General features: G+C 40.0%; 1 protein-coding gene across 2 annotated transcripts; it reads left to right on the forward strand.

Moving 5' to 3' along the window:
• The first annotated feature begins 8216 nt into the window (after nt 1-8216).
• On the forward strand, nt 8217-25695 carry mmd2a (monocyte to macrophage differentiation-associated 2a). 2 transcript variants are annotated; one of them, XM_088333311.1, is made up of 7 exons: nt 8217-8432; nt 12734-12815; nt 15530-15690; nt 21532-21606; nt 21714-21815; nt 21887-21956; nt 23078-25695. In XM_088333311.1, exons 2-7 carry the CDS (start codon nt 12738-12740, stop codon nt 23276-23278), a joined length of 687 nt encoding a protein of 228 aa, XP_088189437.1. In that variant the 5' UTR covers nt 8217-8432; nt 12734-12737; the 3' UTR covers nt 23279-25695. The 2 variants fall into 2 exon arrangements, with proteins under 2 accessions (XP_088189437.1, XP_088189434.1); XM_088333308.1 differs by lacking the exon at nt 8217-8432 and adding an exon at nt 8526-8569.
• Nucleotides 25696-25714: the final 19 nt, after the last annotated feature.

Genomic DNA, 25714 nt, shown 5'->3' on the forward strand with positions numbered 1-25714 from the left:
CGGCCTTAAAGGGATCCACACACTTTCTCATCTACATTATTTCATGTCCATACCATACATCCACCTGTCGACCTGTACGGTTTTTCCGTACAAAGTACGTTTATTATGCATTTTAATACGTGTACGAGGAAATCTGTACGGAAAAACCCAAAATTATCAATTATGGGTACCATCCGGTACACACTATCACGAAACGGCAAATCAATCAAGTCAAACGAGTTCGCCGTGGAAGCCTCTATCTCGGTATCGTTTTTTTCGTTGCAAACGAAGCGAGCGGTTTGATGCTACTGTGTGCATGCGTCTGCCGCCTGGTGATTTCCCATCACGCATCATTCCGTAGTAGTTGTGTAGTAAAAGGAAGTCCGTCTCTTTTTAGAGAACCGGCTTTTTCGGCTCAACTCAATAAAGAGAGCCGGCTCTCAAACAGCTCACTTGCTTTGATGCATTATATTACGAATTATTATGTTGTATAAAGAAGTTAAGAAAAAAGGAGAAAATGAAAGAAGACAGGTTTGTGATTATTCCTTTAATCAGTATATTACCAACAATAATTTAATGCAGAAAATGAATTAATAATTTGAAAAAGAAAATTCTACTTAATTATATTTGCATGTATTTTTTCTTTCTACAGTGAACGTCCAAGCTACTTAATTTTTGAACTTTTTTATAATAAACCTCATTCATGTCAAGGAACTCAGTATCTCACAACAAAATGTTAATTAACAATATACCGGTATATGATATAACAACTCCGCAACCCTAATGAGGATAAGCGGTACGGTTAATGAGATGAGATGAGATGATATAACAAAACACGTGTACAATATGACATATTATACAACATAAATAAACACATTTGAAAAAAATATGGTGTAAGATTATTTTGTATTTTGTAAGGGAAAATATGACAGTTTGTAAGGGCATGGAGCCATGGAGGTTGACAGGTATGCGTTTCCCCTGTATATTATATGTATTATTTAAAAAAAAAGGAATTGGATACGCAAGATAACATATTTTGTACAAAATGGTGGCCAAACTCTGAATGGGAAAATGCTGGTCTACTTGTGACTTTAAGAGCCTAGAAGAAATATACAGGCTTGAAAGCGTTCTCCATCCAAGCCCCGGCGCTGTAGAATGCTGTTTTCCCTGAGATAAGATTTGCAACCTTAGTGTAGGTGTTTAATCTCAAGACACACTCCTATCCTATATATTATGATTGATGCCAACTCATACTTTTCTTTACCTGTTCTTTCCAGCTGCCTATTCGGTGGTGAAATGAGGGAGAAGGACAAACCAGTACAAGTCTTTGGACCAGCACCTGTACCTGAAGCATGAATGTTCATCGACCAGCCGGCTCAGAAAGAAAGCTGCGTGGCTGTTGTCTGGAACTCTTTTTTATAACAATTTTACATCCAAGCCAAAGAGCAAACCCTTTTTACAGGTTGAATATTTTCAAACAAATAAAAGTATTGTATAAATGTTTTTTTTTTTAACTTTTTACAAATACTCATCTCATCTCATTAGCCGTACCGCTTATCCTCATTAGGGTCGCAGGGGGGCTGGAGCCCATCCCAGCCATCTCCGGGCAGTGGGCAGGGGACACCCTGAACTGGTTGCCAGCCAATCGCAGGGCACACAGGGACAGACAACTCATTCGCTCATTCACACCTAGGGACAATTTGGACCGGCCAATTCACCTGAAATGCATGTTTTTGGAACGTGGGAGGAAACCGGAGTGCCCGGAGGAAACCCACACAAGCACGGGGAGAACATACAAACTCCGCACAGGAAGTCTGGAGCTGGATTTGAACCCACGACAGGTTCCCATGACATGAACTGTGCTGTGAAGCGCTAACCACTGCGCCGCCGTGCTGCCCTTTTACAAATACTATATTGTCAAAATATTTCAATCATCTAAGTGAACTGAAAGTGAAGAGACTGTTTGGCCAATCACAATGTAGAACACAATGCACGATGCAAATAAGTGAAATAGCGACACCATAAAAAGTGAACTGTGTCATAGAGAAGGTTCTCTGTCCTCAATGTAAGTACAGGAGTAAATTTTTCAAATTCGTGATTATGACTTAGAAATGTATACCGATCCAAATCAAAAGTCAATTGGTGATGCTTTCAACTAACCTGCACAAACCATAATTCATTAAGCAAGAATGCAAACACCCTCAAAATGTACATTATTTAAAAAAAACCTGGACATTCACACATTTATACGGTTACTGTACCTTGTTTGAATACTAAGTCGAGATAAATGTGTAACCTGGTTTGTGTGAAGCATACGCGTAGTTCTTTGCATAATGTGGTTGCTGGATAATAATTAATTTTCTGTTGCAGTTTGCATATTTCAAAAAAGTACACATTTTTGCATTGAACATATTACATGTTGGGCAGCACGGTGGCGCAGTGGTTAGCGCGTGTGCGGCACAGTTCTAAGGTCTTGGGAACCTCCTGTGTGGATTCAAATCTAGCTACCGGACTTCCTGTGCGGAGTTTGTATGTTCTCCCCGTGCTTGCGTGGGCTTCCTCCGGGCACTCCGGTTTCCTCCCACATTCCAAAGACATGCATTTTAGGTGGATTGGCCGGTCCAAATTGTCTCTAGGTATGAATGAGCGAATGAGTTGTCTGTCCCTGTGTGCCCTGCGATTGGCTGGCAACCAGTTCAGGGTGTTCCCTGCCCACTGCCCGATGATTGCTGGGATGGGCTCCAGCACCCCCGCGACTCTACTGAGGATAAGCGGTGCAGCTAATGAGATGAGACGGGATATTACATGTTATCCTGAAATTTACATTTGGAGAATTGGAAAATTCTTTTGCTGACTTTTTAACTTCATTAGAAATTTGCCACTTTTTCACAGACGGATACTGTTACCAATATTCACATGTTCAATATTAGCTGGATAGTAAAACATACAGTATTTGGTCCACAATTGTTTTCTTCTTAGTTGAAGTGAAAAACTCTTTAAAGCGGAACTAAAAAAAAATTTGGGAGATGACATATGAATACCAAGTTTGCTTTCTGGGTAGTTACCAATACTGAGAAGACTCTCATACCACTGATACTTAAAGTTGCTTTGAAAAAAAATGTATTATTATTATTATTTTGATGATGATGATGAAGATGATGATGATTATTATTATTATTCATTCATTCATTCATTATCTGTACCGCTTATCCTCAGTAGGGTCACGGGGATTATTATAATTATTAAAAGTAATTTTTATTATTATAGTATATACAGTTTCCTCTCATTCCAAATTAGTCTAATATTTTTCAAGAAACACGTAGGAATCCAAAAGTAACAAAAGTACATTACTTAAACCTTCAGTTCTAAATATTTTAAACATATCACTCTCCTCAGGTGTAGTTCCAGCTGCTTTTAAGTCCGCCATCATTAAACCCACACTGAAACGACCCAACCTTGATCCAGAAAACTTATGTAATTATAGACCTGTGTCAAACCTACCGTTTCTTTCTAAAATACTTGAAAAAGTAGTGGCACAGCAGCTGAATGATTTCATGTCCGAGAACAATCTCTTTGAATCAATGCAATCAGGATTCAGGGCTAACCACTCTACTGAGACAGCTCTGATTAAGGTAACCAATGATCTCCTACGGGCAATGGACTCGGGCGCATCATCACTTTTGCTGCTGCTGGACCTTAGTGCTGCATTTGACACAGTGGACCATAATATCTTGCTAGAACGGTTGGAAAAATGGATTGGTCTCTCAGGAAACGTCCTATTATGGTTCAGATCCTACCTCTCAGATAGGACACACTGCGTTAAATATGGCAAATTGACATCTGAGCCATTTAGTGTTACTTGTGGTGTTCCGCAGGGTTCAGTGCTTGGCCCCCTTCTCTTCAGCATCTATATGCTTCCACTAGGTGATATTATTTGCAAGTATAATATCAGTTTCCATTTCTACGTAGATGACACTCAACTCTATCTCCCGATGGAGGAATCTGCCACACTAAACTGTGGAAATTTGGAGGCCTGCCTCACTGAGATAAAAGAGTGGATGTCACTCAATTTCCTGCGTCTTAACTCTGAAAAGACTGAAATGTTAGTTATTGGTCCATCTAAGTCCCGTGACTTATTCTCTAAAACCGCTGTGAACATAGACAATTGCCACATCACACAGAGCGACTCACTTAAAAATGTAGGTGTCATTTTTGACCCCGATCTGTCCTTTCAAACACATGTGAAGAAAATTACTAGAACCGCTTTCTTCCATCTCCGTAACATTGCTAAAATGCGTCCTATACTTTCTCAGTCGGATGCGGAAATCATAATTCACGCGTTTGTTACCTCCCGTCTCGACTACTGTAATGCACTACTTTCCGGTCTTCCGATGACCAGACTCAAGAGTCTCCAGCTGGTACAAAATGCTGCAGCGAGGCTTTTAACAAGGACAAAAAAGTACGATCACATCACTCCAATTTTGGCTAACCTGCATTGGCTCCCTGTTAGCCTAAGATGCGATTTTAAGGTTCTCCTATTACTATACAAAATCATAAATGGACTTTCCCCCTCATATCTTTCAGATCTGATCTCCCCCTATGTCCCGGCCCGAAGCCTTCGTTCCGAGAGCGCCGGTCTCCTGGTGATCCCAAGAGCCAAGAAGTGTTCCGCTGGTTCGAGAGCGTTCTCCATCCGGGCACCAGTGTTGTGGAATGCTCTTCCCCCTGAGATCCGATCTGCAACCTCAGTGGAAATGTTTAAATCTAAGCTTAAAACTCACTTCTACTCTATAGCATACGAATAACCCAAACTTCTTATATGTAATATGTAATAACTTGTGAAGCCCTTAGAGACTAATTGTGATTAAGGGCTATACAAATAAAAATGACTTGACTTGACTTAAAATAAGTGTCAATATTTAATCTCACATTTTAGTTACTGGTTTCACAACCAGCACTAGAGGGCAGCTCAACTCAAAAATGTTGCCCATACCTGCCTTAGATTAGGATGATACCTGGTGTCAGTACTTGTTCATCCCAAGTAACTGTCATGGTCACCGTGGCGACCGGTCTGCCCCGCCCCCTGGGCACCAGCTGAAGCAGATCAGCTAATTGCGTGGCTGCTACTTAAGGTTGGGTTGTGGGTATTGCGGGCGTTGGCTCATTACACCTTTTCTGTTCTGTTATGCCCTGTCCTGTTTAGTTTGAGTCGGAGGAAACCTGTACTTGACCATTCTGAGAGTAAGAATGTTTTTTTCTGTTTTGTCCCGGAGTTTTTGGACGACTTTTATTTTGTTAAAAAAAAGTTGTGATCGACACCGCAATTGAGTTCTCCCTTCCTGCCTCCGTTCTGGTCCGGTCACCCACTCCGTGACAGTAACGACATCACTGATATATTTGAATCTATAATATAGATCCAAATATATACTTAATTAATATATTTCAGATAAATACAAAATGGCATCCCATGTCAATAAAATGGTAATGTGAATAAGATATGACGAAAATAAGGCATTGGTTTAGGGCAGATATGTCAAACTTAGTTTGGCTCTGTGGCCAGACTCAGACTTCCTGATCTGTGGCGGAAAGTTAAAGAATGTCATCTCCCAAATTTTTTTAGCTCCGCTTTTCAGTATTATGCCTTATCGTTCAGCCTACATTAATAATCTATCCTACATATAAAAATCACGGTTGGGAAGGGATCTTTTATTAACACAACACATGATTTCACAAAGTTTTACAATTATACCAAAACACCGCGCTAAAATAACTCAACACTGCCCTCTAGTCGTTGCAAAGCATTTGGTTTGCATTTATTTAAAAAAAACTTGATACTGTGTTGAGTCTCAGTTGACAGTTTACAGGCAAAATCGATGAAGAAATATTGGTGGAATTGGGCACAATTCCATCATTCATCGTATCCTTCTCTGCCGTTTCGCGGATGTAGCTCCCTTAGCTTAGCACCATGGCCCGAGCGACAGCCCCGCTTTTGTTTGCGATCCCTACACCGTCTCCGCTGCTTTGTAAGTAGGATGGCCTCCCACGGAGATCCTGCAACCTTTTATATTTCTTACGGGATATCAAAGGTGGCATAAAAAGTGCCCAAAAAGTCAAAATTTAGACACAAACCCAAATTCACAAGTTCCTCCCGACTATAGGTATTATTGGCCACGGATATGTCCAGAAAAGAAAGCAAAAATGACAAGAGAACAGTAATAAATACAAAATTAGCTGAAGAACTGTGAGCCGCTGCGTCCATGCGCGCCGCCATTATACAAAATCATGAATGGACTTGCTCCCTCATATGTGAGCCGCTGCGTCCATGCACACCGCCATTATACAAAATCATGTATGGACTTGCTCCCTGAGATTTAATTTCCCCCTATGTTCAGATCCTTCACTCTAAAAATGCTGGTCTACTAGTGATCCCAAGAGCCAAGAAGAGGTCCGCAGGTTCGAGAGCGTTCTCCATTCGGGCCCCAGTGCTGTGGAATGCTCTTCCCCCTGAGATTTGATCTGCAACCTCAGTGGAACTGTTTAAATCTAGTCTTAAAACACACTTCTATTCTATTGCATATGAATAACTTATTTTTTATGTTGACAATTGCTGTGTATTATTTATTATTGCAACATCCATTGCAGCCTGGTCATCCTGGAATGGCGATTACCTCATGTGCGGTCCCTTCTCAAGGTTTTTTTTTTTCATATACCTCTAGCTGAGGTTTTTGAGTTTTTCCTTGCCCTCATGTAGGTTTTAGATCAGGGGATGGTGTAATAATAGTCTGTAATTTGGAATAAACTGTGGTCTGTACAGCCCTTTGAGACTCTTTGTGATCAAGGGCCATACAAATAAACATGAATTAATTTGACTTGACCTAAGGTCTTGCTTATTTTTTTTTGACATACTGTACTCATAAATGTTTGCAAGGCCAGAGTAAAACATGCAATGATGTATGTGTGTCATATCTGGTCTAGGGAATATTTATTTTCTCTCTATATATATATTTTTTTAATAAATCTCTCTCTCTCTCTATGTATGTATGTATGTATGTATGTATGTATGTATGTATGTATGTATGTATGTATGTATGTATGTATGTATGTATGTATGTATGTATGTATGTATGTATGTATGTATGTATGTATGTATGTATGTATGTATGTATGTACGTAAGTATATATATATGTACGTATATATATATATATATATATCCATCCATTATCTGCACCGCTTATCCTCAGTAGGGTCGCGGGGGTGCTGGAGCCCATCCCAGCCATCTTCGGGCAGTGGGCAGGGGACACCCTGAACTGGTTGCCAGCCAGTCGCAGGGCACACAGAGATGGACAACTCGCTCGCTCATTCACACCTAGAGACAATTTGGACCGGCCAATTAACCTGACATGCATGTTTTTGGAATGTGGGAGGAAACCGGAGTGCCCGGAGGAAACCCGCGCAAACAGGGAAAACATATAAACTCCGCACAGGAAGGTTGGTAGCTGGATGAGAACCCATGACCTCAGAACCATATATATAAACTTTGACGCTCCACGCCACCATCTCTTGGATAAAAGACCTCATTCAGCTCATTCATGATACGCGGGCAAGTACATGCATTTATCAGATGTGCTCAAATGAACTCTTCCTTTTTTATCTTGTTTCGGGTTTAAGTTGGCGTTTGGACTCCATTAGAAGCAGGCTTTTTCTTCCTTTCACTTTTTTCATACCACACTGCCAAATATAAATAAAAATAACCCGTGGGGATGAACATGGCATTACTCTCGAGCAGTCCCTCTATCCCCCATTTTTTGAACCCAATGCGTTCCACCCTGAACAGTTCTGATAAACGTAAGATAAAAGCCGGTAGGCGCAGTGGAAAATAATGCATATAGGCTCTTTGAACGTAGTCAGGCATTGTTAATACATACTTAATAGAGAAAATATGAAACTTTCAGCCTGACCTTTAATAAACACTAAGTCTAGCAAATGTTTTTTTTCATGTATGGAAGACTGTCCGGTCTACATGTGATTCCTAACAGTTTGCATCTCAAATACTCTAGGTTCGACGAATGGGGGTTCCCCAGCACTGTTGTATTTGCAGTCCAATGGCCACTGTTTCCTCTACAAATATTTACAGCCAAAATACATTACAGATTTGAGGGAGGGGAGAATTCGTGCGGGGAGGAGTGAAATGGTGTTTTGCTGCTGTAGTATCATCGGCCAGGAGAGGGGAGGAGGGATTACATGCTCAGTTCGGCGGAACATCCTGCAAACACATCCGAGCGCCTACAGAACTCCGCGCCGACCAGCAAGACCACCACCCCAGCTCGCAAAAAGGAAGGCAAACGTGCTTGTCTATTCTCACGCTGGTGAAAAGTTGCGTTCAAGTGCTGCGGGCGCAGTCTCGACCCTTGGTGTGCATTGTACTGTGGTGCTGACTGGACCGAACCTACAGGTTGTTGTTGCGTGGGTCGGCTGGACTTATGTGTTTATGTTTGAGTGCACGGCGGTGGGGCATTCGGAATGGGGAATCCGTAGACGGACACTCGCCTACGGGTGCAAAATGGACCTGAAGGGAACGACATTTGCAAGGTATGAGGAAAACAAGGGTATTTTAAGGTGTTTTTTTAAACATTACAGTTGCCATGCATTTAAACTGACCAAAACAGAAGGATTTGTGTGTTTTGCGTGGGTAGCTCATACTAAATGTCCTTGAAAAAGTCAGCATCCTAGCAAAGCATTCGGATACATAACTTTTTTCCCCTTTAGCTACTGTACCTCAGGTTAAATTGTGTATCAACCATTCCACACTTACAGTTCAATAGCCTAGTTGGTATTCCATTTATCCCACACAAAACTGTTCTATTTAGCTTTCTTTAGTCTACTGTAGGTTTAGTTCAAACAAAAGAAAGAAATAGAACGTGTTTTGGTAGGTAAACAGTTAACATACGTTAAACAAATTCTCACCACTGCAGTTTGGCTGCATGCTTAGTCAAACCATCTATTTTCAGTGAATACAATTTTAACATACAGAATGTGCGATAAAACATCAAGTTTTTTTAGTGTCGAAACAAATAATATATAGACAATTTTAAAACGTTTTCCTCTATTATTGTGTCCTTCTCATTGGAGGCTTGTGTGGATGTGTGTGTTTATATGATCGTGAGTGATTATGAGGACTGATATTATTCTTATTTTTTGTTTTGTCTTGACCAAAACAATGACAACAGTTTTGGAAAGTGAATATTTGAGGTGGTCATAAGTCCAGACATCTATTTTTGGATTAAAAAAAAAGATAATGATAACAGTAACAGAATATTAAGCATATGATCATCTTTATAAAAAAAACAGACACATTTTTGTTGGCAGATATTTCTTAATCATTTTTAGTATGCTTTATTCTTCTTTATTTGAAAATCCCTTTCACATATTTTTTTTATTATTTTCATTATACAAAACTGGCTACCAGTCTATATTTGTCAAATCTTTTTTTTTAATAAAAACCCCCCAACAATAATTATAATGAGATAAAAGCATGTTTAAATCTCCCAAATGCAGATAGGAAAATAAGTTCATACATTTCGAGTCAAACTAATGGTGTCATTATTCCTAAAAATATATTTAAAACATTTCATTGCCCAAAAACACCATCCCCTCCACCAACCTGAGAAGATTGAATGTCACAATTACGGGATTTGACTTAAAGGGGACAGGAAAATTTGAACATAAAGAAACTATAAAACAAAGTCATGCCTGATCTTTTGGGCTGCGTGGGAGACGGTAGAACTGTAATCGTGAGAATCAAAGTTTGGGTCCCTGTGGAAACGAACTTTAGTATTACTGGAAAAAGAAATCTCTCTGAGCACACACACAGGCAGAAATCAGCTTAAACGTAACCGATCCTATTAATGAATGGAATGTGCTTAAATGGACTATTTGCAGCTTATTTTTGTCAGGAGTCGAAACAACCTCGCACACCTTTTAGGCAAGAACTGTGTTTGTGTGTGAGCACACAAGGGACAGTGTGTGCTCAAGCCAAAGAGAAGAATTGTTGTGATGCTGATGACAACAATGTCTCCTCTGATCCGTCTCTCCCTGCCTTCAGTCCAACTAGACAAATACAACAGCACACACAATTCCGTCAGAAGCAATTAAAGGACATGGCAGCGCAACATTCAGGTCCATTGATAGCCTCACAACAGAGGCCACAAAAACGCATCGGAGCAGATCTCTACTAAGCTCTTCCAGAAATCAAAAGGTCATTCTTCAGTTTTTAGGCGGCTGGTTTTGATGACACAGGTGGCTACACTTGATAGTAGGTTTAGTAGATTCTTTGAAAAACAAATTTCCTGACCTTTGAATTTTTGAAGTGTTGGCCAAGAGCAGTGGTCCCCAAACTACGGTCTGCTTCTACATGTTGGCCTGCTCCCTGAACAATACCAAAAAGCATTTTGGCTGACAATGCTTTTTACCTAAAAAACTCAAAGTCTGGGTGCGCATTGTAGATTGTAACCCGATTTCCAATCGGGTCGCAGCGGTGAAAGCGCCAAACTCTTACCACTGGTCTAGCAGTGATATTAACAGCACATGAAAATACATCAGGTTTTATCTTATATCACACTATCTTTAATCGATAAAAGAGACTCATGTTAATTTTGTTGCCCATTTCACATGACAATAAATTTGTCACTTACAATGCTTGGAATAGAACAATAGCGTGATAATGAGATAAAATCTACTGCTGTTTTGCAAGTCATCCATACCAGTGTCGAGACCCAAAAGTGGGTTCACAGACCTTTGTTCTTCTACCTTGGCAAAATAATGGTAAGGCAAAAGAAAAAAATAACTGACACCTGCCATTTCACACCACATCAAAACTATGGTCACAGTTTGTTTACACATGTTGAGCATGGACACACGCAGGTACATCGAGAATATATGTGGATTTGGATTTTATTATATTGAAGACCACGACACTGAAGTAAAACACCTTGGATTTCATTCAAATGCAGCTAATTGAGCATTAAAGGGAATATTATTACTTAAAGTCATTTTGGTTTTGTTTGTCATTTTTTTTAATGTGAATCTGTTTTAAGCCAAGTCAAGTCAAGTTGTGATTATTTGTATAGCCCTTAAACACAAGAAGTCTCAAAGGGCTGCACACACCAAAGGTCACCATTACACTCAGCAATTAAACAGTAAACACAAGAGGGTTACTTGGTTGTTATTTATTTCATTTGGATTGTTATTTACTTTCTGACTGTTGTTCTGTGAAAAATCTATATGGTTTTCTGATTGATTTCTGCAAAACAATATTTCAATCGTCAAACTTTTTCAGTTACAAACGTATGCTGGCCCCTCATCAGAGAAGGGAAAAGTTATTTGGCCCTCACAGCAAAAAGTTGAGTAATAGAGGGTAATAAACGAGACGGTTTGTGGCTCATACTAAAATGGAGCTGCCCCCATATTCACTAGAATACAGAATGACATCAAACAGATGTACCGTAGGTGAGCTGGGGGCAAGATGCAGGATTGCCGGCATGTACGCATGGAAGTACTCTCTGTGTGTAATTAAATAACACAGCTGACCCACACAGACACACCTGTGGCCATTGGAAAAGCCTGATGTGCGTATGTGTGTGTCTGCTCATTTTGCTGCATTTAGTGTAGCTTTGTATGGTCTCCAGATGTTTTTTTCTTCCTTGGTTTTGTTTATCAGATTAGATATCACACACACATGTGAGCTTAGATTTTTAGAAATGTTAAAGGTGGGGTGCATTATATAAAGTGTTCTTAAAAATAGTAAAGTTGTTTAGGTAAGAACACATAAGCTTCCAGGAATGGTGGTTTGGGGATTTGCTGGAGAGTAAAATCATGCTCCCCCTCAGGTTTCTCTTTTGTTTTTATTTTTAAGTGTTGCATTCTGAATGACTAGACAGACTCCCCACTTATTAACATTTGACGGTCCAGTAGTTATTTGGAAAAGGATATCAATGAAAAACGTTTATACCTGAAGCTGTAAAGGGGTTTGTTTTTTGGTTTCAGTGTATAATAGAGTATTTACTTGTATATTGTAAAATAAAATAAATACATGTTTTTAATTAACTGATTTTGCCTTTTTGGGAGGTAACCCCTGTAAATAACTACTCACTAGGGCAGACCTGGGCACTCCGGTCCTGGAGGGCCGCACGTCCTGCCAGATTTTGAAGTTTGCTCTTCTTTAACTCAGGTGATACAAATTATAACCTCGTTAGCAAGCTAGCAAGTGCTCGTTAACAATACTGGTGATTGGAATCACCTGTATTGGATCAGAGAAACCTCAAAAATCATGCAGAACATGCGGCCCTCCAGGACCGGAGCGCCCAGGTCTGCACTAGGGGAAAAAAACTGACCTAAAATGTGATCAAACTACACAATTATTTTGATAATTGTTATATATTTTAATGGGTGTGTGTACATAGGTTGTGACATGTCCTAAACAGAGTAATTCACAATATTTATTTAGATAGTCAGAAATGTAGCGCAATCTGGTTTTGTATTTTCACATCACTGATGGTGACCTTGGGAACACAGTCTCCCAAGTAACGATGGGGATACGTTAAAATCCAGCAATGTGGTGTGGATTAGAAGGATTTGAGTCCTGCAATAATGATCCCAACACTTGCAGATTTGCACCGTCACATGGGTTATGAAATCACAAAAAAAGTCACTCATAATGACTTCAACAACAGAACATGGTCCCTTTTCTTTTGTCAGGTTCATGAATTGCAGAGCGCCAGCCAGTAAGCGATACCAGCCGACTGATTACGAACATGCTGCTAACTGTGCTACACACGCAGTAAGTCACACCAAAACACCGTCACACAAGAAAATCTAAAACTACGCATTACACAGTATGTTTGCAAATCAGTCTGTATGATCCCTTCTGTGTTCAGGAAAACTTTATTTGCACTGAGTGATGTCAATGGAGTGAAAGCCCTGAAAAAGATGTTGAGGATTGAGGCGGAACAGTGAGGATTTGGGGCTCTGCTAGGGACAGTAGGCTGTAATCCGCAATTCAGCCTGTAGCGTCCCCTAATCTGCTGTAATCCCGGACGCTTTTTGGCCCCGGAGGGGGAATGAGTGAACGGAATATGGAAGAGAGCTAGAAAAAAACAGGCCATAAATGACGTATAAGACAGCACGACAAGTATCACAAGCAAGGACATGCACGTGCACCTGGTGGAAAGTACAGAATCACTCGGTGGGGGCTGTGCAAGGCGAGGGACAGGAATGTTAACAATCTCAGCAAAGCGTTTAAAGAACAGCAAGAGGTAATAACAGCAACAACAAAAATGTTTTCAAGGTTTTTCTATTGCTGCAGGCTTTACTTATCAGTCAGTTAAAGACAGCCCATAGTTTTGAAACCTATTATGCGATTCCTTGGTACTATTTATGATGCTATTTTGAGAATCCAAATTTTTATTGCCGTCAGCATTCTGTTGATGGGCACTCGGCCATCAAGCCTTAGTTGGAAAGAAAAACAGCCTCTTGAGTCAGTTTGGGATGTTCACATTTGCTCTTTCATTATTTCATTCGTCTCTTATATTTGCTAATTTTGGAAGGGTGATGGCACTGGTTAGAAACAAAATGCAAACACACAAAAAAAAACATTACTGGAGAAATGGCCTGTCATTTAAGAGTCTTTCACACTAAACGTTGCGCATTAATACGATTCTATCTTCCCTTTGATACATTGACAATGCCTTTTCAGATACAATTATTTTTGTTTGGGATGTAAATCGGGTTTTTTCTCTTCCATGGGTTAGTTTGATTCCTGGTTAGGTTATCATGCAGATCAGTTCCTTCGAAGGTTTAATTGATCAAATTTTCTGGGCATAAATGAGCTATAGTTAATGGCTGTAGAAATTCACAAATCTAAAGACTAAAAAGGGCTAGCTATCATTCTGATACGAAAAAGACAGTCCGTAAAATGATTGTAAATGTATTACCAAGTTTAACATTAAACGTTCAGGGGTTTCCCATAAATAAATAGAGCATCGTCTTACTAATGATATACTTGTATTCTTGGGATGCGTCTAGCTTAACCTCTGCCTGACGGAATCGATTATATTTTGTAAATAAGGATAAGAGTTGGAGTTTGCTTCATGTGATCTTCTATTCAAATGATTAAGGTGATAGACCTAACAATGGAGCTCAAGGCCACTTCTGGCTACAAAATAAAACACAACTGAAGTCACATAATAATGACAAATAAATAATTGAAATTATGAATGAAAAAAAATAACAGCCATAACTAAATATAGGCTGTGACATATTTCAATATGACAACAGTTGATACCATTTTCACCAAGAAGTAGGATGCCTTGTGACCATAAAACACCCTTTTTAGGCAAACCAACCAATCACATTCTGCACCAGACTCAAAGCCACTGATTGGAGCGCAAGATTGTACACACAAAAAAAGACTTCAAATTTAAATAATTTAAAGCCTAGATGAAGTAGAAATGACTTGGCACCTGTTTAGGTCAGAGGTCGGCAACCCAAAATGTTGAAAGAGCCATATTGGACCAAAAAAAACAAAAACAAGTTTGTCTTAAGCTGTAAAAAATTAAAAAAAACTTTTAGAAGACTTATAAAGAATGTAACACATGCTGTATGAATGAACCTAGATGATGTACCCCGTATCTTGGCAACAACAAGAGTGCAACAAAATCCAACATGCATTTATAAAAGTAAAATAGCAGTCTTTTGAAAAGGTAAAGTAAATAAGATGCCATTAATAAAGTTTACATTTGATTTCCGTGGATTTATTTTTCTCTTTTTTTACCTTTGGGGTCCATGGTCGACCAGTCGGTTTGTGTAAAACAGCCACCTGCGAGGGTTGTCACGCTTCCCCTTTAGAAGGGGCGGAACTTTGGCCCTGCGAAGCTCGACTATAACACAAGTGACACGGAAGAGAGGAAAACAATTGGAGGAGAGATGTGCCATAGTTTTGCATTGCAGCCAAGTTCTCCAAACAAGCGTTCAAGCCCGAAAGCCACGACTTCACGTCACAATATATGACTTTGCTGCGTTCGAGGCGACAACCTGTTTCCCGTGTTTTTACAATGCAATAACAATTAGAGAGCGGCAGTCAAACTCGTTATTTCCCACCCGTGAACTTGTACCAGCTGATCTTTACTCTTGTCTTATAGTTACATAGTTACACGCCTAGTTTAAAGATAATATTTATTCTAAACATTTTTACAAATGTTAAAACTGTTTGTGTCATGTTTGTCCTCCTACATAAACCATTAACCATCTTTTTCAATTTGTAAACATTGTTGAAAAAGCGCCAGGAAGCCATTTCGTAGCGGTAAAGAGCCGACCGGCCAATTTAGGTCAACCCTGCTTTTCAAAAGAGTTGATTGCTGTATGTGCAAGTGGGTGTGTGGTGTAGGGAAAGAGCCCCGCGCATTCTGAAACAAATCAGGCAGTGCAAAGAAACTTTACCGTCCCAAATCAAAGGTTGCTATATTTCTCCTAAATATGCCACGACTGTCTTTACAGTTCTGGATCTTACCGAGCCTGCTGGGTGGTTCCGTGCTGTACTTCCTGTCGTGGGACCAATGGCATCGTGTCGCTGCCTGGCTCTATGGCAGCGGGCTCACTGGCCTTTTTGTCACCTCAACTCTTTTCCACGCTGCTGCATGGAAAATCGGCCATCTCAGGTGTTTTTGCGTGTGTGTCACTTCTGTAATCCTATGCCAGATGTGAATCTTTGTGCTTGCAGTCACACACAGTTTTTTATTTATATTGTTAATTATGACGTAGCCAGAGGCATCAAGACACACAGCAGATGTGTCCTGGTTATGAAGTTATTGCCAAGCACATTCACAAAAAAACATTGTCCTGGAAAATTATGAGGGATTGCTTCCAATGCAAATATTATTCCTTAACAGTTATAAGTTTTAAGAATCCTTTGTTTTCTAACGATATAAATGTGATTAATGTTGCATAACTTTACATGAACTATGCATTAAATTGCACCTGTTTATCTTGTGGTGTGGCCATTTTGACTGAATATCACATCACAGTTGTTTATGGCTCTGGTAATTGCCAAAATGGCTTTACTTCAGAAACCATTTGAGCAGGTTTTGACATCATTATCACTTGCGGCATGCGGCAAAATGGCTGCCTCTTGAGTTTAAACTGTGGTAGACGCTCAAAATAAGGCGAGAAGACATCAATAGATTTCAAACTTTCAAGGAAGACCAGGATTGGAGCTTTCAGATAAGAAAATTCTATCCCTTCCTATAGCCCTCCTCCAAACCCCTTCTTTTTATTTAATTTTCAAGGTTACGAAAACAGATCCGCCCCAACGGGTTTGGAGGTCAAAGAACAGCGACATGTTTGGCTAGTAACGACAATTTTAATCGTCAAAACAACTAACAACAAAGAGACAAAATAAGGAACTGGCATCCTATGAGATCTCCTCTGCATTTGTCCAATATTAAAAACGGAAAAAAATATCACTGCTCACTGAACTGACGAAAAATTAATCATACAATTATCGGAATCCCATGTTTAGGCAACAATGGAACATAAAAATACAGGAAGACGAAGGTATAGATACCCGGTATTGGTAATGAAACCACCCTTTTTTAGGTCTTTGCATTGGCTGCCTTTTGGCAAGCACCTGAAATTAAAGGAACAGTAAATTAGCATCAAATAAATGCTATTTTAAGTTGACACTTTATTTATTACAAACTTATAAATATATAACTCGTTCCCCCCGGGCACTCCGGTTTCCTCTCACATTCCAAAAACATGCAAGTCAGGGTAATTGGCCAATCCAAATTGTCCTTAGGTGTGAATGAGCGATTGAGTTGTCTGTCTCTGTGTGCCCTGCGACTGGCTGGCAACCGGTTCAGGGTGTCCCATGCCCGCTGCCCGTAGATAGCTGTGGCGGGCTGCAGCACCCCCGTGACCCTAGTGGGGATAAACCCGTGCAGAATATAGATGGATGGAAATATACAACTTAAAATATATTTTTTCAGAGGGGAAAATTTTATGCACTATTGGTATTAGGGTTTTGGTATTAGGATGACCTTGGGTGTTGGTCTAAAAATGTGGTATTGTATTGTAATGAATTCTTTTAATTGGAGGTTTTACTTTTCAGAACAGTAATATTGAATGTTAAAATGATTACATTTTGAAAAAGATGCCACTGTGGCAATCTAGTGTCCTGCAAAATTTATTGAGGTCTATTTTTCCTTTTTGTCAAAACAAGATTGAATGGATTATTTCCGTAAATGCTGCGAGACAAGGGGTCAACTCAGCGAATATCGCGCGTCAAGCGTATTAGTGTTCTTACATTTCCGCTTGCTTTAACCTTACGTAACCACATCACGGCTTCTCGAGGGATTTGAACTTGGACAAAGAACAAACCGTGCTTGCTTATTTTCGATACACATGCAGACATTTTTTTAATGGAATTTTTGAATAAGATTCTTCAAACTATACAGGTCATCTCAAAACAATGTATACACATTTTAGCAACTGATAACTCAATTATGTATCCGTTCTTTATAGACTGAATACATTCACCCAAGTGATGGCAACCAGACTTGACTTTTAAGAAGAAAGGAAAATAATTCTAAAATGCTACTAAAAAGCATGAAAATACAGTAGGAGTGCAAAGACAATTTAGAAGGTAGTTTTAAAAAGGACCGCCAACGCAATTTACCATCACTCGAATTGTAGATAAGTTTAAATTGATGGAACGGTTCTGGACGTCCATAAGAAGCATTCCGGAATACTATGTACATTGACTGTCAGGACCAGAACAAAGACAGGACCCACTCGCGTGCGTTTCTCTTAGTTTATTTGGAAGAAGGGAAATTATAGTACACACAATCTGTAGATCGCTGGTCGCGGGGAGCAGGTTGCTCAGACGCGGAAGTGGTATTTCCGTGGCGAGCGAAGGCAGTGTCAAGAGCGGGAAAAAACACATTTGTGGCCGGGACGGGGGAGCAAAAATTGTAGTCAAGTTCAGAAAATGGTTCGGAGCCGGGAAACAGACGGGAATCAGAACAGGAGAGAGTCAGGGTCGAAAGGCTTGCGTTGCGTGAGCTGAGGTTCGCAGACGGAAGACGGGGGGTTTAAAAAGTGACAGGCAGCCAATCAGCGTCTGAGGCAGTTGGCGCCAAAGGAGCAGACTCAGGTGCCCCGCATCAGTAATCATGACATTGACAAGCCCCACAAAAGAAGCAAGATAACTGGAAATGTTTTAACAAAGTATTTGTGGTAAGGTAGGCATTTCAAAATCGTCTGTGTTATCTTGCATGTGGGAAACAAAGGAACAGGCCAGTCAGAGGGGTGGGAGGTCCCCACCCCCAGAAGGCTGTAGCCATGAGCCAGGACGTCTGACACCTCGCAATTCAGTTTGAAAGAAGCCTTGGAGCGGACAAGGGAGTGCGCCGATCAGCTGGCTTGTGTACTAACAGACATTTTCAACACCTCGCTAGACCAAGCCAAAGTACCATCATGCTTCAAATTTGCCAACATCATCCCAGTGCCAAAGAAACCCCAGATCTTATCATTCAACGATTACCGGCCCGTTGCACTGACTCCTATCATAATGAAGTGCTTTGAGAGACTGGTTAAAGAGCACATCACCTCCAGTCTCCCCTCCTCATTCGACCCCTTTCAGTTTGCCTACAGGACAAACCGCTCCACCAGGGATGCCATCTCCTCTGCGCTTCACCTGAGCCTGACACATCTAGAGGAGAAGAACACCCATGTGCGGATGCTGTTCCTGGACTTCAGTTCAGCATTCAACACCATCATCCCACAACATCTGGTAGACAAAATGAGACTCCTGGGTTTCAACACCCCCCTGCGGAACTGGCTGCTGGACTTCCTCTGTGACAGACCCCAATCAGTGCGGATAGGTCAGAACAGTTCAGATGTCATCTACCTCAGCACGGGCTCCTCCCAAGGCTGCGTCCTAAGCCCCTTGCTGTTCACCTTGATGACACACGACTGCGTCCCTAGGTCCGCCACAAACCACATCGTGAAGTATGCTGACGACACAACTGTGGTGGGCCTCATCAGGGATGACAACGACCTAGCCTACAGAGAGGAGGTGGAGCAGTTGGTGGGCTGGTGCAGGGACAACAGCCTGGTCCTGAATGTTGACAAAACTAAAGAGATCATTGTCGACTTTAGGAAAAACCAGCCCAACCATGCCCCACTTTGCATCAACAACAAGGCTGTGGAGGTTGTCAGCAGTATCAAGTTCCTAGGGGTGCACATTACAAACAAACTCACCTGGTCCGTGAACACTGCATCACTGGTTAAGAGGGCACAGCAGCGCCTGTACTTCCTGCGGAGGATGAGGAGAGCCCACCTGCCCCCACCCTCCCTCATCACATTCTACAGGGGCACCATAGAGAGTATCCTGACCAGCTGTATCTCTGTGTGGTGTGGAGGCTGCAGCGCTACCGACTGGGGTAGTGTGAGGAGGGTAACGAGGACAGCAGAGAAAATAATCGGGACTACACTTCCCTCCATTCAGGACATTGGCCAGAAGCGCTGCCTATCCCATGCTAAGAACATTACCAGGGACCCCTCTCACCCCCATCATGGACTGTTCACTCTGCTAGCCTCTGGGAAGAGGTTCTGCAGTGTGCGGTGCAGGACCACCAGGCTCCGCAATAGTCTAGTCCCCCTGGCCATTAGACTGTTAAATGGTCAATCTAACATATAGTTAACTTAAATCTAAACGGCTGCTAATCTGACTTTTTGCACTACTGGCAGTTTTTTATAGCTTGCCACTCATTGCACATTGCTCTCTGCACTATGGTAATTACAGCGTTATTGTTACAGTGTTAATGTTACTGTGTACCTGACTTGTTAACCTGACTGCCCATTTTGCACATCTGGTTAGCTACTCTTCTTGCACTATCGGCACTATGGTAAAATACTATACGTAGCCAATTACAATACAACTTTATTTATATCTGTACATTCAAGGAAACTGTGGGGGTCAGATGCATCGACATTTCGTTCTGTATACACGTGTACTAGAATGACAATAAAGTAGATCTGAATCTGAATCTGAATCTCTAAAGCCTGCAGGCCGGGTTCCAGGCACACAAGCAGCACAGGACCAAATCCTGGCGCGTAAGCACCAAAACGTTTCTGACCGAGTTCCAGCTTAATAAACAACCAGAGAACCTTTCTGAGCCAGCGCCCAAGCCTGATCCCACCAGGGGCTAAACCGGTGGCCCGGCGACCTCAAAGAAATCCTCCAGTCACCCACAGCCAACAATGACTTCAACACCCTGCATCTCATGATCCTCTTCCAGGCCGGGTCTCCAGCCTTGAAGGTTTCTCACCGCTTGAACGCCGAGTACATCAAGACTATTCCTTCATTTTCATCAAACCATTACCGCACTCCATCTCATGGTGCTAGGTTCTGGTATTGGTGTGACGTTAAGGGGGATTTTATCAAACTACAATACGTAATAATTAAGCTAACGCTGTTTTCCCTTTTAAATGGTGCCAGTTAAGATCCCAACTTCCTTCTTGCTTTGTTTTATTTTCCTATTCTTGTTTTGTTTTGTGTCATATTCAAGTTTTTGCCTGTAGATGATTAGCAAAAGAAACCTCTATAAATCCAAGAGTGTGTGTATCTTGATTAAAGTATATGGAACTATCAAAAACAGTAAAGAGAATTCACTTAAAGTTGTTTGTTACTAAAAAAGGATTTTATCCGTTTTCCATATATAGTGATCTAAAAACGTATGCCATGTTTCAAATGGGTGTGTGAAGTTTGAAAACAATAAACTCGGCTCTCTATCATAAGTGGGCAATCGATTATTTGATATTGACCCACAAATTTTGCTACAATATATATCTCTCCCCATATAGGTGTTGGGTAAAAATGACTGTAATATGAAGCTTACATTTTCAGTTGCAGGAAGTTCTTCACATTACAATTTACCACTGGGAAACACTACTTTAACTTTTTGCATGGTTGATGATATATATCCATAATTGATACACAATCCTTGCACTAATACACATTTCACAATGCTTTTTTTAGGCGCAGCATGCACCTGTTCTCTTGGGCGCAACTCGTAGAGAGCGATGACACCTTATAGGACAATGCCGTCAAAAGCAATGTCAGTTGCAGTTAATCACAAGGGAAGTAGAAATGCATTGGCAAAGCGAAGGTACCAGAGAGTAATGTTAACGTCCTTTTTAGGAAGACTTGTTGAGAAACGCGGCAACAATTTTAAGCATTTACAAGCACTTCAGCCGAAATTCAAGCCTTTTCCAAAACACAGCATAAAAATTCTAGCATTTTCCAGTAGTTTTTTAGAATAAAATTCCCTTCTTCAAAATCAATTCCGGTTGCCTTATAACATTTCAATGGGTCAAATGTGTAACAAAATAATTGAGTTAATAATTTATAGGAATAAATAATTGAGTTATCCGCTGCTAAAATGTGTACATTTTTTTGGGGACACCGTGTACTTAACTTTTCTCATGTCTTGCAGGAAGGTGGAGCAACTCTTCCACATGTGTGACCGAATGGCCATCTACTTTTTCATTGCGGCCTCTTACTCCCCATGGTAGGTCTGTTGATGAGACAAATAACAGCTCGATGTGATGTGACGGGCGATTGAGGTCACGGCGAAGGCGCTGACGTGTGACGTTTGCGTGACGTGTGTTAAAACAGGTTGATGCTGAGGGAGTTGGGCCCGTGGGCGTGTCACATGCGCTGGCTGATCTGGGTCATGGCTTCTTTAGGCTCCATCTATGTCTTCTTCTTCCACGAGAGGTAGTCTCTCTCATTGGGGAACATAGTTTTGTACACTAAAGGCTAATTTCTTTGACGGTTTCTAATGGCAGATACAAGCTGGTGGAGTTGCTGGGATATGTCGCCATGGGTGCTGTTCCTGCTCTGGTCATTCTGTCAATGGTAAATAATGTGTTTCTGAAAAAATAGAAAGAAAATTCTCAAATTGGTGTTGTGATCTTATTGCTGCAGAAGGTTTACTTTCAATATTTGGAAAACAGAAACGGTCAGTAGTTATAGCAATTGAAAAGTCTCCTAACGTTAAACGGCAAAAATCAAGATGTCAAATTTTGATTTTCTCATGCCAATCTGATGATAAAATGGACAAAAATGGAAGCCCACAGTGCACGAGTGACTTAATTCGGTCCTTAATTATGGTCTGGATATTTTACATCCGTTAACGCATAATACAATGATCAAGATTTGTTATGATGCTTCTACTTAGTGTGCTCGGATCATAGGAAGTAGGTGTTTGGGGAGAAGGGGTAGCAAATCTAAAACATGAAGAAGGGGGACATGTCAATTTTGTATGCTAATCAGAGATTGTTTCAACAAACTCATTATTTGGTAGGAAAATAAATTAATTGGTGATTTAAAAAATAAGACTAATAAAGTGAAACTATTGTTTTTAAAACGTAAGTTTTTAGCCGTTTTTTCAAAAGCCATTTATTTTCAGTAATATGATTTCTGCATGAGGTTATCGATATTTCACACACAAAATTGAAAGATACAATATTAAGACACAGTTTGTATTTTATGACATTATCTTGTAGGTACAGTGTACATGTTACACTTGGGGTCGCCAATCCTTTTTGAACCTGAGAGCTACTTTTTTGTTCTGATTTGTGCAAATGGCTACCATTGTGAAAAGCAATTCTATAATCGCAACTTGCATATTATGTTGTTCCAATATTACTATTATATTATTATCATCAGGTTGTAATTAGAAGGAGGGTTAAAATAAGTACAGTCAACCACTAAAGCGTTGTTTTAAAGCCACTGATCATTTCAGTGAGTTCTCATGCCAGTTAGAAATCAAATTTCTTAGAAAATCACAATGACCCATCACTCGTGAGCTTTTTTCAGAGCCAGCAGGCTACTCTGGTGTGGTTTCCCGCAAGCACCATGTTGGAGACCCTTGTATTATTCAATCTTGGTCAATGAGTCCAAAATTATTTATCTGGAAAAAATAAAGGGTGGCATTTTCGCTGTTGTTTCTCAAAGTGATCCTGCAAATGTTGCAGGTTGACCACGCAGGCATGTGTGAACTTGCCCTGGGAGGGTTCTTCTACGTAGTGGGCGTGGTCTTCTTCAAGAGTGACGGTTTTGTTCCATTCGCCCACGCTATTTGGCATCTTTTTGTGGCAGCTGGAGCCGGAATTCACTACTATGCCATCTGGAGGTATCTCTACCTGCCTCAGCCCATGCTGGAGACCTCCAGGTGATGCTGAGTTCTTCTCACTGACAAAACACGAGCTAATTGGTGAATATAAAGTGGTCCTAAAGATTTATTTTCTTTATTGGGGGTCAGAAATGATCAAATGCAATGACTTCAACATTAATCACCATTTCTTTTTGAAAATCATTCTTGGAATGACCAACTGCAGTTAGCATCTATGTACTTTTGCTTCATGATTTCATGCTGCAGGTCTGTTGCAAAATATGTTAAGATGACCAATATTTGGTCGATAGACACTTAGAAATTATTTGCAGGAATTCCTAATGTGCAGAACATCTCCTGTTTAAGTTAGACGGGTAGTTTATAATGCAGAAAATAAGGCATATTTTACCCTCATGGCATGCATTTTTGGTGACATGTCAGTGTACATTATTTGAACGTGAACTTAAAGTGTGATAACAGCCATTTATGAATATATTTCAACCTTGGTTTAGTGGCACCCGACCTTTCATTACTCATGGTTTTTCATTTAGTCAACTTTTTTTTAATACATGCGATTTATTTTTGTCAAAATTAGTTTCTTTTTAAAAACCTCACCAGTCAGTGGTTTGCAGATAAAATTGGGATTTTGGGCTTTGGCGCTACCACCTGGTGAAGTGATGTGAACACTCATCAAAAATATTTTCTTCACATACAATTGACTCCATGGCACTGAAGAGAAAACTTCCAAAATCCTTGGAAAAGGCATTAAAATACATCAGGTTTATAATAAATCAAAGATTATAAATTATAATGGATGTCTACATGTCCAAATGATGTATATAGCACGCTTTGTGTATGTGGTTAGCTAAATGCAATGACATGTAAATTACACAACAATGCCATTCTGAATTTCTACATGTTTTGGGAAAATTTGAGATCCCAAGTGTTTACTTTTCAGTGCTCTCTCATTAATTGAAAATACAAAAAAAATATAATAATGTTCAAATGGTCATATGCATGCCACGAGGGTCAAAATGCCATCATTTGCTTTCGTGTACTTAAGTTTCCTTGTCACGAACTATGTGCCACAATGCAACTACTTTTGTTCTTCCTGAATAGCTGCAACACAAACTTTGAACGGAGAGTCCAACCAACAAGCTACACACTTTGAACCCAGTTACTCATTTCAGTTCAAAATGTATGAAAGCATATCAATCAATGCTTGATTGAAGTTGTGTTTCTTAAAGGAGACATTCAGGTGAAAGAACATTTTGAAACGTTTGACCATTTTAAAACTGTCAAAAGAATGCTTTTCTCCAATCACCAGTCTGAGAACTCCCATCTCACTCATTTTTAGACTGTGTCTGCAGACAAGTGCCCTGTAAATCAGGGATATCAAGCTCAGTTTGGCTCTAGGGCCGGATCCAGACTTCCTGTTCGCAGGCGGGCCAGATCAGTAAAAAAATATCAACTTACATTTTTGTTGTTTGGTTTTCAGTTTTATGCTTTATCATTTCGCCTACATTAGTTACTTACCCTACATTATGAATAAAGTATCCATATATCTATCTATTATAATCATGGATGACAGGGAATATTTTCTATAAAACACATTTATTCTCAAACAAGATTTTAATGTTTGGCATTGAATGTGTTACCTGAACCAACTCAACATGCTATATAAATGCAACTTTAGCCGCCTGAAAATGAATTGTGTATGCATTTTTTAAATAAAATCATAATTTTTGATAGAAATGACCCAAAGACTCGCTTTATTTTTGGATCTACTCGTAAATTTATGGCGGGCCAGATTAAATCCTCCAACGGGCTGGATCCGGCCAGCAGGCCATATCTTTGCGAACCTGCTGTAAATGTAACAAACCAAACACTGCACTGTGAGTTTGTTCTCTCATTCATGCTCACAATACAATTGAAATGTATAAAGTGAAGTTTGTTTTGCAAATTTTATTTTTAAAGAGGTACACGTATCTAGAAAAAAAATTACACGCACAATTTGAGACGGCAGACAGTTTTCCCTGTAAACTTGACTAAACCCGCCGTGGTAACGACTTAAAATCCCCTGCCCAATAATATAGAAATTTGGTTAGTCAACATTTAGATCAATAATATTGATGCCTATAGTTTATTGTAAAAGGGCTTAGAATTACTGAATGTCTCCTTTAAAAAATATTCAATGAGAATTATATTATTGATAACATTAAAACAACTAGAAAATGACTGTAATTTGGTGTTCTTGACATTAATTTTTGTTTTACTTTAGGTCCAAACTTTTTACTTGTCATTATCAACATTTCCACTACAGTACATCTTAAAATGAACACTTCATATTTTCCAAATGGCTAACAGGCTTTGGTGAATTCAGAGATTTTTCTTTTTTGTACACAATTCAGATCATATATTCTGTATTTTTTAAAATTTGTAATGATGCGATAAAAAAATAAAGAGATAATATATGACACAGTTTAAGTGTGTGTATTGT

The sequence above is a fragment of the Urocampus carinirostris genome, chromosome 1, assembly GCF_059441175.1.
Source record: "Urocampus carinirostris isolate Australia breed hairy pipefish chromosome 1, RoL_Ucar_1.0, whole genome shotgun sequence".
In the NCBI taxonomy this organism is placed as follows: domain Eukaryota; kingdom Metazoa; phylum Chordata; class Actinopteri; order Syngnathiformes; family Syngnathidae; genus Urocampus; species Urocampus carinirostris.